This window comes from Bacillus rossius, chromosome 2, assembly GCF_032445375.1.
Source record: "Bacillus rossius redtenbacheri isolate Brsri chromosome 2, Brsri_v3, whole genome shotgun sequence".
NCBI classification, from domain to species: Eukaryota; Metazoa; Arthropoda; class Insecta; order Phasmatodea; family Bacillidae; genus Bacillus; species Bacillus rossius.
Window position 1 is genome coordinate 45,612,121 of NC_086331.1, and position 14,104 is coordinate 45,626,224.

At 37.8% G+C, this 14,104-nt stretch overlaps 2 protein-coding genes across 2 annotated transcripts in view; one reads left to right on the plus strand and one right to left on the minus strand.

Moving 5' to 3' along the window:
- LOC134529260 (uncharacterized) overlaps positions 1–13,634 on the plus strand; it is a 141,044-nt gene extending 127,410 nt beyond the window's left edge. Inside the window, exons 4-6 of the transcript XR_010074515.1 lie at positions 4,829–4,996; positions 10,963–11,233; positions 13,136–13,634. The gene's annotated coding sequence lies outside the window, so the exon portion shown is untranslated. The remainder of the gene's footprint in view (positions 1–4,828; positions 4,997–10,962; positions 11,234–13,135) is intronic.
- The window catches only part of LOC134529262 (WSCD family member AAEL009094), a 489,539-nt gene continuing 486,037 nt past the window's right edge, over positions 10,603–14,104 (minus strand). Inside the window, exons 4-5 of the mRNA XM_063363161.1 lie at positions 13,113–13,364; positions 10,603–11,283 (exon numbers count right to left, since the gene is read on the minus strand). Of these exons, the coding sequence (XP_063219231.1) occupies positions 10,946–11,283; positions 13,113–13,364 (590 nt within the window). The 3' untranslated portion in view covers positions 10,603–10,945. The remainder of the gene's footprint in view (positions 11,284–13,112; positions 13,365–14,104) is intronic.

Genomic DNA, 14,104 nt, shown 5'->3' on the forward strand with positions numbered 1-14,104 from the left:
GTGTTTGATATTTGTGTTGCAATAGAAATCACATTTATGTGATACAAATTTAAAAAGTAAGAAAACTGTAATAAAGCCGACACATAGTCTTCTGTGTAAAAATATTTTATAAGATGTTCTGGTGGATCTTAAGACGTGAAGCATCTACAATCGGTGCTAATATGCGAATGAAGCAGAGCCAGAGTGCTAGGGTGGGGGATAGCACAGGGCTCCGAAGAAGGAAAAAAAAATCGACAGCCGACCATGCAGTGGTACAAATGAAAAAAAAAAATGAGTGGTCCTATCCGGGAACCAAAACCAAATCGTCTTGGCACTATAACCACTTAATAGCAACAGCCCACGGGAAGAAGTGGATTTTTATTATTACAATAATAGTTACCTTTTGTTATTAAAAATATTCTTACCTTCTTAGATTTGCGAGAAGCTGTTTCAAAATTTCTTCAGCTATCAAAAATTAACACGGTATTTTCTAGTAATTCACGTTATTATGTGACGTAGATTAAGCGAAAGTTTTATAAAATCACGCACATAAACGCAAGAACGTTACCGCACGCTTCAAAACCACTCCCAGAACTAGTCTCTGGAAGACGGGCTACTCAAGACTGTAAACATGTAAGAAATTTATGGCCGGGGGTTGTAAGGGACATTTCCATTACTCAACACGCCAGCTCCCTCGCTCTTGATAGTAAGACTGCTGTTTAGCCTCCTGAGGCCACCCACTGCAGCACGCACCAAGGGTAGAACAAAATTCAGCGCTTTCCTCGCATAATCTAGTGTTATACACATGTTATCGTGATCCAAAATATAAAAAATATATACCGTTGGAAATCTAGAGAATCATTGTACACTTTTTATCAAAAGTGTTTCGTGAAATAGTCCCAAAATAAAATTTTAAACTTAAATATTCTTAACAAACTTAACATAAAATTGTAAAACTTGACATTCCTCAGCTAATATCTAGTTAACTGCTTATCTTAGAACAAAACTATATATAACTTTATTGTAGATAATAGTATAAGAAATAAAACGATATATAGAAAATTTGACTATGATAAATAACAACGGAGATATGAAGGGTAATCCAAATGCTTGCAAATCCTATGTTTAGGGGGTGGGTAGGGGGGGAATCACAGAGGGGAGGGGTGGGGACTTTTGGGAACAGATACCTTTAGTAAGGTCCTAACACTTGCGAAGATATTAGCTTGTCTCTAATTTTTCCCGACATAAAACCTTCTTTTCCTGGGCTAAATACCCCAGTGCGCAGTACCACGTTCAAAACCCGAAACAGAACTCCACCGCACAGAGTGGCAATTTATTTAGCATCAGGCTGGAAACTTGGTCCGCCCCCGCGGCTCTCTTCACCGGAAGTTCTCGCATTACACGCCTAACTTCGGCGTCCGTGACATGTTCTTGGGGTTATAGTTTAGGCGCGACTATTGTGCGGAGATATTGATGCACCGTGTGCTTCTCTTCATCTGTGAAGTAGTCATCCTCGGGGTCCTCGTTCGACTCGAATTGACGCTAGGGTAATTCAGCAATGGCTTCTGACTTTGCTTCGGCCGTGTACGCCATTCCGTGCAAGCCATGGATTGCAGGGATGGCACGCCATGCCTTAGCGCCACACAGTGAGCTCACTAGCTTCCACAATCGGCGTCAGTCTGCTCCACCTCCTGAATATATGGTCCTGCCACTGGCTGATTTTGAGTCGCTGTGTTGTGCGTCTCAGCTGTGCCTTGAGCCTGTTGAAGGCCGCCTTGGATGCGAGCGCGCGAATGCGCTGGTACTCCTGCCATCCAGGTCAGGGTATTCAGTGCGGTGGACCTCGCGCATGGTGAGGCGCGTCGTTGCGTCGCGTGTGGCTGTGTGAAGTGTGTTTGTGAAGCACTCCACAGCTCTCCGACTGGAAAGATAATGCGTGAGTGCCAATCAGTGTGTTTTGCATTTAAGTCGACTGCTAGAAAAAAAAATGAGGGCAGTGACTTGCGACCATGTCAAGGTCGTCTTCGTAGAAACGTTTATTGGGGGACCTGTTTGCCGCGGCAACTAAGAAGTCCCCTTCCTGTGTAGGTAACACAACCATGAGGCTTTCTTATGTTTATAAGATTGTAAATGTGACGGAATAATGTTGAAGTCCACACTTTATTAGCACAGCTTACCTTGGCCTGAGTCGTCTCTGTAAATTCTGTAGTCAGGGATGCTCAGGAGTTATGTGGGTGATATAACAGTTTCGTTAATAAGTGCAATTGAAATTCCATATGTTATTAGCACTTATTTGAACTCGGGCATTTGTGGTCGTAGTCCATTTGAGTTCCAGTATAGTATGATGAATATCTCGTCAGTTCCGTCAGTCGTGTTTGTCATTGAGTTAGATCAAGTACTCGGACATTGCCTGCAGGAACACCATCTTGCGCTGCGTCGGGTATGTAACCGAGCGCATGGCAATCAAATGTGGATGAAAGATATGCGGCATCCTCGGTAGGTCCAGCTCTTGCAGAAACGCAAACAGCTCTCCCAGGGATGCTGTGGCCGGGTTTTAAAGGGGGCTGTGAGTGTTCAGCTTGCGTTTGGGAACCGACTTGGTGCTCCGGAGCAGCAAACGGAGCGGGGCTGGCAGTACTGGCTAGGTTTGGCTTGGGCGGGGGAAGGGAATGGCAGCCCTGGGCTACCTGCTCCTCGCTCCCACTGTGTCCCGCTGCGCTGCGTGCCGCGGTTTCAACAGCCCGGGCCAGGCATTCTCCGCCTGTCCCGTTATGGTCGAGGGAGGAGGCGGGGGAGGGGATGCGTTCTGCTGGTGTGCAGGCATTTGCTTGTCAGCTCATCAGAAAAAAGTGTCCTCATCCAATATGGTGGCCTCCAGCAGACGAAATAAAGATGGCAGACATAACATTAGAATCTAAAAAAGTGGTTTTGACATTAGATCCAAGATGACGGACATATTATTAGAATTCAATATGGCAACCATTACGAAAATGGCGACATTCGGTAATTGAGGCACTGGATGACAAGATGGCAGAAACCAAGATGGAGACCAAGGTCAAAGGTATAGGTTGAAGGTCAATATAAAGGTCAAATGTCAAGGTCAAAGGTTAAGGTCAAGTTCAAATTTCAACATTAAAGTTCAAGGTCAATGTCTAAGGTTAGGTTCGTCCAACATGATCACTGTGGTGCCAAAGGTCGGTCGGTCATTGACCCCAACTCACACTTCACCCAGGACCCATTGCTCAGACCACCATTCCTATACCACTGATGGCTTTTAAATTTGATACTTTAGTGATTGTTATTGAATACTGGTTAGTATCATTAAAACTGAAGCAGTTTGGCACTGTACAGCATTCCTTCCCCTCCTTTCCCCTCCCCACTCCTCCTTTCCCCTCCACTCCCCTCCTTTCCCCTCCCTCTCCAAAACCCCTTCTTCCCCCCCCCTCTTCGTCCCTTCCCCCAGGCTTCACCAGCGCTCTCTGACGAGTGGTTTACCGGGCCTATATATTCTCCGGCTCCTAGCTTATTCGTCGTAGTCTCTCGGTCTCTGGACTCGAAGGCTGTCACTGCGGGGGTGGCGCTGCGTTCTGGTATGTACTCGGCTGTGTAACTTAGTTTCTGTATTATGTAGTATGAAGTATTATTCTTGCCTGCGCGTTGTGGCCGTGCCTTCATTTGTGTATTTCTGCCATGTAATGTAATGTTTCGTAATTGCTGTCAATGTTGGACCCTTCAGGTCATTTTGATTTGAGTTTCTTTTGCTCACGCCGAGTACTACCCGTAGCTTTGCGAAAATTTCTGCGGTTGTATATGGGCATGCAACGATGGCATTCGACACTTATTGTCAAGCCGCATTATAATTTCTTTCTCGCTTTTGCTTTCAACCTAGCGGCCCATATTACTTGTTTGCTACTTCCAACGCTTCGCCACAATGTCCGCTTTACTCTTGCATTGTTTTAAATTGTATGAATGATTGTATTTATTCGTTTTCGCATCCCGCGGGAGCGCATGAGGAGCGCATGATTATTATAAATTGCTAACCCGTAATTATGTCATATAATGTATGTCATATGTTCCATTTTCGCTCTAGAGGCATTTTATTAATAAAAGTATTGTATTTTTCTAGATATTCATATTTTTTTGCTAATGCACCAGCTTCCCACTGTCGTTGGGTTTTAATGTAAAAACCCCCTCCCTGCTTTGTTATTCTCAGTCGTAGTCTAGGCGGCTACAAAACATTTATTTATTGTACTATCAGTAATACAATTTTTGTCTATAAAAACTTTCATGTGTATTTTTGAGTATATTTGTTTATGTGAGTTTTGGTTGTACTTCTTTAGGTGTATTAAGAAAAAATTAAGAAAAAATTAATTTACGATAAGCATGCAGTATTCAACAAATATTGACACGATGTAAAAAGGCTACAAATAAATGAAAATTGTATTTATGTGCTTTAGTCATTGACATTTAATACCATTCCATATTAATAAAAACATTTATTTATTGTGATTATTAGTGATAAAATTGTGCTGTAATGACATTACCACCGGTGCACCCTCTGGTTGTGCAGATCACTCCAAACCATCGACGCCTCAATGAGGTGTATGTAGCAGGTGTAAGGCCGTGCACCGCGCCAAAAACTGGCCAGAACAGGCCAGTGCAGCATAGCGGGAGTGACAGCCTCGAAAACCCTGCTGGCTATCGCCCGCGCGATAGTTACCTCTGGAACTATTTTCTTGATTCCCAATTTTACATATCTGTAGTTACAAGAAACATTTAAGTGCAGGCGGCACGCCACCCATCTTCGTAAGTTATTTGCAAATGAATGAGAAGGATAATGTGTTTACAGAAATGTGACCTAGACTGGCTGCCGATTGATGAGCGTCTCTCGCAACAGCCGCCCCAGGTGGTGGTCTCCCTCCAACAAGGGAAAGCAGTCCAAGCAAAGCTCCTCTCGGGTAGGGACGAGTCTTGCGATCACGGCGATCAAGCTTGTCTGCATCCAGTAGCGGCAAAAGTGAGTACCTCAGCTAATCATCTTGTTAGTCCCGTGGCTTCACCCAAGCTTGATTTATACTCCGATTGTCAAGCTTCTTGTTGAAGAAATAGTAACCATAATCCATTAGGTTTACTAAAAATTTTACTAACCCAAACTTAATAGCCCTGCTTACGATTTGGCCGGTGTGTTTTCAAATTGAAAAGCACGAATTCACACCGCAAATAGCACCATTCGAGTTCCAATTGAAGTGGCACTGTTTTCATGTTCTTTGAGTACATAAACTTGGAAAGCAAAATAAAATCCCACAATTCACATAACTTAACTCTTCATTAGGGGCTACTTCAATCTTACAAACAAAAGATAGTTTCACTTTCAGATAAAGAGAAAAGTTAGCTGTCAAAATATATTTCTTTGGTTTAAATCATTAAAATTACCAGGGTAATAGCGAACGGAAAACGTAGGCTACATCCCATTTTTTTTAAAGAAGGAGAAAGTGACGCTGGAAAAAAAATATTACCGGTTATAAGAGTGGGAAGGAAAATATTTGCAGGGGACATCCAATGCCCGCGGGCATATGTGAAGTAAACGTTAAGGGGAGAAAAAATTTAAATAAAAACCCTACAAATTATATATCAGCAAAATGTTGGTTATAAAAATATTTTTTCTTTATTTATATAAATATATTTCTTTGAGGATGCAGAATAAACTAAGTAATGTCAACTACAAGGCCGAATATTTAACCGTTCAAAGGTTATTCAATTTCCAAGGTCACATGTAAGTTAAATTTAAAATTCGAATAAAGTAATTTTGCCTAACATTTGGGTAACCACCGCAAAGATGGAAAAAGTTAAAAGTTAAGGGAAGGAATAATAATTAGAATGCGGTGGTTTGGGGTAGAAGGGTAGAAAGAGGAACTATGGGAAATGTTTTTAATTTCCAACTGAATGTTCTTGAACTAACGGTATAAAATGGCTATTCAGAGTCGTTATGAATTTATTAAAATCATGTGTCTTAAGCTGCATTAAACAATTTTTAAATTTTTTTTTTTTCCGAATTTTCATTTGGGATTCTTTGCTAGCTTTATTGTTAAATCACTGAGAGGTCTAATAAAACAATTTTTTTTTAAATATTTTGTAGAATATTGTTGAATTTCAAAACTTTTTTTGGGATAATGATGAAAGTTTTATATATTAAAAAAGTTTTAGAAAGTTTTATTTATTAAATATATAAATTCTATTATTTTGTTTACTGCAATAAAAATATGTCATAATGATTAAAAAAGAAACAGTTCACAGATATAGTTGCAGCAATAAAGCTTAATGTGCAATTCATATGTGTTCTGGGTAGTCACACTGAGGAGTATTGTTTAAAAAATAACCCAAGGAGTTATGTAAGTATTATGGTTGGTTTTATTTTTAACTGAATCGTAAATATGTTGTACGTATTTAATTCCGTCTTATTATATTTTCCTTCAAAACTATTTTATTGTAATGGTTACTAAAGAAATATTTCCAGACACAAAATGCTTCAGTTTTCTCCTAGTTCATTTCATTTATTTAAGGCTACAGTATGTAGGTAAACGAGCGAAACACTCTCTCCCAAAACGGTACTGCTTAAGAGAATTATAGCCATGTTGCATGCCATTCATGTATTATGTCCCTGAAAGACGCGGTATGCCTCATTTAACCACTACGTGCTATATTATATTAACTCTTTGAAGCACGATGGTAAATAAACCATAGCACATTTTAAAACATTTATGGAGATGAAGCACGCCGGTATACTGCTACTACCACTTGTCTAAACCGTTCACGTAGTTCTCTACGCCACCCAGAGATAGCACCAGCTACCCCATCGCTCCTAAAGACTTCCAAGAAACGTTTCGCGCCAGGACGTGTTTATTGCTCTTTGCTACAACATTGTTTACGACTATAAAGTTAGGTGTTTACCGCGTTTTCTGTGTGTCTACAATTATATATATATCATCAGAAGGCATCCACAAAAGGTAGGAAATTTGGAATAACATTTCATGTAATATTTTCAAATAGTATTTTAGACATAAACTATGTGGTATTTAAACTATACCATTGTGCATCTTTGAGCTGGGCAACAAAACCATAACCAAAAATTCATTACGGACTTCTTATTAATATATTGCATTAGCATGGAGGTTTGTTTTATACTCACTCCCTGAGTTATTTCTCGGTCTCTACAGGATAAATACAGGACCCTCCCGCACTCGCATCATAAATTATAAATGTCTACGAACAAAGTTTATTATTTATAATTGTATCTTTCTTATGGAATTAATTTTTTCTTCTTCTTGAAATGCAACTTAATATGGTTTATAATTTATTCTGACACATCCCATGACCTTGAGTTGTATTTCTCACAAAATCACCCCTCTAGTCCAAAGGGAATAAATAACTAAAAAAGTAAATTTTTTTCTAGATGCTACAGCAGTCTCAGAGGAGACTTGGATGAGGTGGAGAAGAGAGATCTGAACTATTTGTTTTGGTACCTTCCGATGAAGAAAGTGTTGTAGATGACAGCGATGATGATCCTGACTTTACTCCTAATATTCAGCCAAACCCTGAACCTATGGAAACAAGTTCATCGGATGAAGACGACGATGCAACAAATCCTTCCATCACAGGTAATACAGCAGAAGAATCACCCACTAGTTATGGCAGAACTTGTACAAGAACCAAAATGGAGGCAGGAATGTGTTGTACGAAACATTTCGGAATTCAATGAATATTCTGGACCATCGAATCGCATCTTAGAAATTGAAGATCCTACACCTATCGACATATTCAGTCAAATATTTCCAGATGAACCTATTGAACACATAGTATTTCACACTAATCTCTATGCTACACAATCGGGCAACAAGTTTACACCTACAACACCAGTTGAAATACGCACATTTCTTGGAATAAATTTGTTGATGGGTTTGAAGAAGCAGTCTAGCTACAGAGATTATTGGTCTAGTACACCTGCAACTCCATGATCATTATATTGCATCTCTGATGACAGTAAATCGGTTTGGTTGGATTCTTACTTATGTGCACTTAAATGACAATTCACTACAACCAAAAAGGGGCAGCTGTGACTATGACAAGTTATACAAGCTACGCCCACTGATCAAAATACTCTCTGAAACATTCCAGAAATGTTATCGTCCTAGAAAGTTTCAAACCATTGATGAGTCGATGATAAAATTTAAAGGTCGTAGCACTTTGAAGCAATACATGAGAGACAAGCCTGCAAAACGAGGATACAAATCTTGGATGCTGTGCGACAATAGCTCTTACAACATAAAATTTGATATTTACACCGGAAAAAGTAGGACAAACTGTACAGAAGGACCTTGGGGCAATGGTAGTGCTACGACTGTGTGAAGGGCTAGAGGGAAAAAATCATTGGTTGTACTTTGACAACTACTTCAACAGCTACAAGTTGATGCTATAACTACGTAACAAACAAATACATGCTTGTGGAACTGTGCAAGCAAACAGGAAGCATTTACCAACACTGAAATCAGACAAGGAATTGAAAAGAGGGGAATTTGATTGGCGATTAAGTGACCACGGAATTTCGTTCATGAAATGGAAGGATAAGAGAAAAGTGCACCTGCTTTCAAACCATCACAACCCTAGCGATGGTGTGTCTGTCTCAAGACGAGAAAAAGATGGCAGTTTTACAGAAGTACCTTGCCCCAAAGCCCTTTAAGAATACAATTTGCATTTGAACAACGTCGATACATTTGATCAGTTTATGAAGTCGTATGCAATCGACAGACGAAGCAAAAAGTGGTGGCACAGAATTTTTTTCCATCTTCTTGATGTATGTGTTGTGAACAGTTTCAAAATCTGGAAAGAACTTCAGGATCAGGAGAAAATGAGTGCTAAAACATTTCGAAGAAACGTGTTGACCAGTTTGGTAGCAGGGACACTAGCTAAAAAGTCAATAGTGCGTTCACCAAGAGCCCAAATTCAAGTCAGAAAACACAAACCACATGTTAGTGCAGATGTACGCTTGCAGGGTTCAGCACATCAGCCTGAACGATCCACAGCCAGACGCTGTGCTAAGTGCAGCAACAAAAACAAACAAGTTCGTACAATGTGGATGTGTTCTGTGTGTAAGGTTCCTTTGTGTCTCAGTAAAAACAAAAAGTGTTTCCAGGAGTTTTACGCATCAAGTAAAATATAAGAAATGGATATATGTTATAATTATAGTAATGGCAACTGGTTTTAAATTATTTCTATTATTGACACATACTTGCATAGTGGTATAGTATTCATACCACCTGATAACGAACAAATTAATAACTAAATGTGTGTAAATAAATTTTTTTGTATTATTTCAGTTTATAATGTCTCAATAATAAATAAATGTTTTATTATATTGGTAAATTGCATGTTTGTCCTTCAAAGAGTTAAGAAGGGTTTATAATTTGACAAAATTAGACCGTAAATACTGTAAACATCCTTGGGAATGTTTAAAAAATTTAAAATTTTATCAGTCATTAATCATGCAAAAGGTAGGCTGCAATTCTCCTAAAAATATCGGCCAACTATTATTGTTATTAGTTTTGAGGTAGTTTGGCATTGCTATCTTGTGAGATGCACGTCTAATCTTAGTGTGCAGAAAGTAAGTTTAGTATTTCGGAGACACTGTGTAATTAGCTTAAAAATTATTTAAACGTACGCTGTCCCAATAAACCGGTTAAAAGTGAGATACGTATCACGTTTGGTTAATAGGGTCTTGGGTCCAAAATAACTGAACTATAATACCCGTAAAATCTCTGGGTTATACTGGCAATTTATGGAATAAATTTAGGATACTTAAAATATTAAAGTTTTTTTTTATCTCACAAAACTCGCATATTTTAATATTTTGCATACATACACCAACCTGACTGGCAAAAATAACGACAAAAGTTGAAGGATTTGTCTTCTGCAAAATTGTTCCGGCCTCTTATATAAACTGTAATAAACGATTTACTGACAGAATAAATGGTACTCAGTTATACAGGTAGGTAGTTATGCCATCTGTGGTTAAATAAGTCTCGAAGACACTTCTTCAAATTCTTTGACGAAAATTCGTAGTTTACTTAGCACATTTTAAATAATATTTAATACAATACTACTTCATTTAAAGTTCTGGCAGTTTTAATAGTAAAATTTGTTCCGTAATTTGGGTTTAAACAGTTTAAGAGACTTTTAATACAAATGTTCAAGAAATGCGGTTATTAAGCCGCGGCAATAAAGATAAATGTTATGTTGTTTTTAATTTCTTTTAAAAATTTAAAAATTTATAATAATTTTTCTGGTATATGATTTTAATAAAAGAGGAAATAAATAGTTTAAAATGATGACCATCCATTTCTAATGAAAGTGCAAAAGAGGACATAATTTTATCAAACTATTTTAAAAATTGCTTTCCTATCTTTAAGATGCTTTATCTCGCAAAATAAACTATATATATATATATATATATATATATATATATATATATATATATATATTTATATATAAATAAATGATGAACATCCATTGGTAATGAAAGTGCAAAAGAGGACATAATTTTATAAAACTATTTTAAAAATTACTTCCCTATATTTAAGATGCTTTATCTCGCAAATAAAACTATATATATACATGTATATGTGTGTGTGTGTTTATATATATATGGAATTTTTGTGTTATTCAAAAGTGTAATTTTTAAATTGATACAAAATCGTCAGGGCCATTTATGTTCTAAAGTCAGAGAACACTGCTGTAAAACATTAAGGACAAAGAGTTAAGAACCACCAGATGAGCGATATCTCAAGTTCAGAGCCAGCTGATGTTCAAAGACTCAGATTGAGAATTTTCCTGGCGCGGGCTGTCGTGCATTACTGCAAACGACCACACATTGCTTCGAGAACACATCTATAGTGATTGTGCCGATGAGTTGGCACTATTGCGTGGTTCCAGCTTCCAGGGTGACCCTAACGGCGTCGTACACCGCCCGCCGCTCCTTGCCCAGCATGGTCCTCATGGCGGGCGTGTAGGCGTCGAACGGCATGGCGCGGCGCTTGCGGCGGTAGACGCCCTCGTGACGCTCCAGGGCACAGGCCAGCGCCTTGTCGGGCGCCGGCGCGCCAAGGAACTCTAGCAACGCTTCGAGCTGCCTCTTCAAGTCGCGTACGAGCTCCTCGTAGAGCACGACGTGCAGCGGCCCCGTGAAGTTGTGCAGCCAGTCCAGGTTCGTGTGCTTCCATGTGGCCAGCTTCTCGCTCACGAAGTGCTGCCAGTCTGCAACACACACGCAGCGTTCTTTTACGGGAGAAAAATATACGAACTGAACATTCAGAATGTCCAATAGCTCAACTTCAAGCCGAGAATAGTTGGCAGGCCAGTTAATGTCAGTTCTGAATAATAAAAAAACACAATCCAAATAAAGTCGTAGTTTTCAAGCTGTAGGCTTTTTTAGTTTCCATCCTTAGTAAAATTACTAGGTACTGTGACAGAAAAGTTTTGCCACGCAATCATAATTACACCTACAATTGAAAATAATTCCAAATAAAATCAAAAATGCTATACTGTTGCGGGGAAATAAATTGTTAGCAAGCCTTATGCGGCAACAATTAATCCATTAACTTTGACTATTCACACTGTAAAAAAATTACTTTGCAAACTTATCAAGTTATTGGCTTTGATTAGCCATTTTTTTCAAAAACTTGCAACGTTAGCAAAGTATTTCTACAGTATGGCTAATCTGATTCACCTAATTAAAACATTTCTGCAGCAAATGTCTACGAAATATTTTTACCTCAATTATACCGTGTTTGGTTTTATTTTAAATTGTTATTATTTGTGAAATTATTTGTTTAATTCTTGGATATGTTTTATTACAGTGAATAATAATTTGTGTCATAGTGGTCATTCAAAACCTTTCGAAAAATGCTTATATCTCGAAAACTACGACACATTTTGTATATTGGTTTTTTGATTCAGAAACGTAATTTACTAGCCTATGAAATGTTTTAGGCTTGAAGTTAAGTTCTGGGACATCATGTATAAAGTAGTGTGTCCCTTGGTTTTTTTAAAATATAAATCTAGAGTTATATTCCGAGATTGGCGAAGTTTTTAACTTTTGCCCTTCAAAACAAGAGAAAAATAGTCTACGTAAGAAGTGAGATTATTAAAATCCACCCCCCAACCCCCCTACGATGGTTTTAAATAGAAATTCTTTTCGATGAAATTTTACACAATTGTTGTTTAAAATAAGAGGAAAATATCTTTATATATTTCCTGACGCTCTAAACGGATAAACAGACAACATTTTTGTACTCGCAGGCTTTGAAAAAAAGATTTAAAGCATTTAAAAAACAGTGTTTGTTTGTGTTATATCTAAATAAAATCTACAGTTTTATTCAAGATAAATAAAAATTTGCAAAATTTAACTTGAAAGAAAATAAAGGATTTCGTAAAACATTGGGGTGTCAAACAACACAAAAAGCAGTCAGCTGCATATGTCAGTGGCTAATATTATACATGATTTTACAACTGATAAAAAATAATCCTTGTTATTTGATGAACATATGACTGTGAACACTTCTTATGTTTATTGCTTACTGAATTAACTATCCCTAACTTCCTAAATTGAGTAATACGGTTAAGATTCCGCCGGGAATATAACACGGATCCTCTTGGCGTCATTCGAGTGACTTATATATTTAAATTTTCAATTAAAATAAATATAGAGCATATTTCCTTTCTCATAAATATTAATGTATGTTGAGTATATCTGGTGTAAATATTTGAGAGTTTGGTTAGCATACATATTATGAAATTCGATATAGCATATGCCTGTTCAAAGTTTGAAATGGCCACCACCAAGTAAGACCGCTCAGAAAGCGGCGGACATTTGCGAGAAAGTATAAAGTTCAATATATAAAAACCATAATCATTATTGTGGCTTTGTGGTTTCCCGCATGATCCGCTCTCCCGCTAAATCTCACTACTTACATAAAAATCAGTACATTCTATTGCCATGTTAGTCGAACGTTTAAGGCTCAGTGTGCGCAAACAATAAAAACTTTTTTTTAGAGATAACACTTAAAATTAAAATAATTGCTTACATTTGCCTTTATTGCGACGGTAGCGATCCGGTGAAGCGAATCCAATGTGGCCTCCGCTCTGCCTGTTGAACTCGGCCTGTATCGCCGGGCCTGGCTCCCTCACCAGAAGAACTGCCCTGCTGAACAGCTGCCTCGCTCCAGGCCCCCACTCGTGCGTCTTCACAACCAACACCGAGCCGTTCACCACAGATTCAGCAGGAAAGCCATTCTTCAGTAGGCCATAGTCTTTGTACACTGATCCAGTGTAAATTCCTAAGGAAAAAATTAAAATTTTCCATTGTACAATAAATTTCCGCCTGTTAAAAAAAAGTTGTAAAAATTCAAACAACATTTTACTTGATTTTCTTTAATTAAATAAAAGAAACTATAATTTCACATAAATTTGCCAATAAATTGCTGCTGGTTAGACTATTTTACTCCGTAATTGACACTCATGATGCATGATTTTGATGTAGAAGTAATCCACACAGCTTGTGCAAAACCGTATGTTGCAACCTCCTTAAAATAAATGTTTCAAAATTCTGTTTGTTAAAAGTATTTGCAATGTGCTTCTTGTAGTTATAGTTACTGATTATACATTTTCTCAGATAACTCGAATGAAAAAATGTTTCTGTATATTTAATTTTTCGGTTCTTCTCTCTTTTGATTCACGCAAAATAAAATTACATTACACAAAGCTTTCCAACGAGAAAACGTATTTTGGTATTTAAGCTCTGATCTGATTCTACACGGCCAGCCAACCAACATACAACATTTGCAACCAACAGTTAAATACATAACCTATAGTGTGTTTCACGCTTATATTGCAGTACAGATAAAATTGCGAACTTTGTTGTCAGATTGATGCTACCCGGGTTGTTTAAATTATGTCTTGTTTTATATATCATCGTTTATAATAATAAGTTTTAATATGTATTTTTAATTTCACAATTTCTTAATTTTTTTAAGACCATAAAATAGTGTCTTCTGGCAATATTATTACAGAAAGAGTC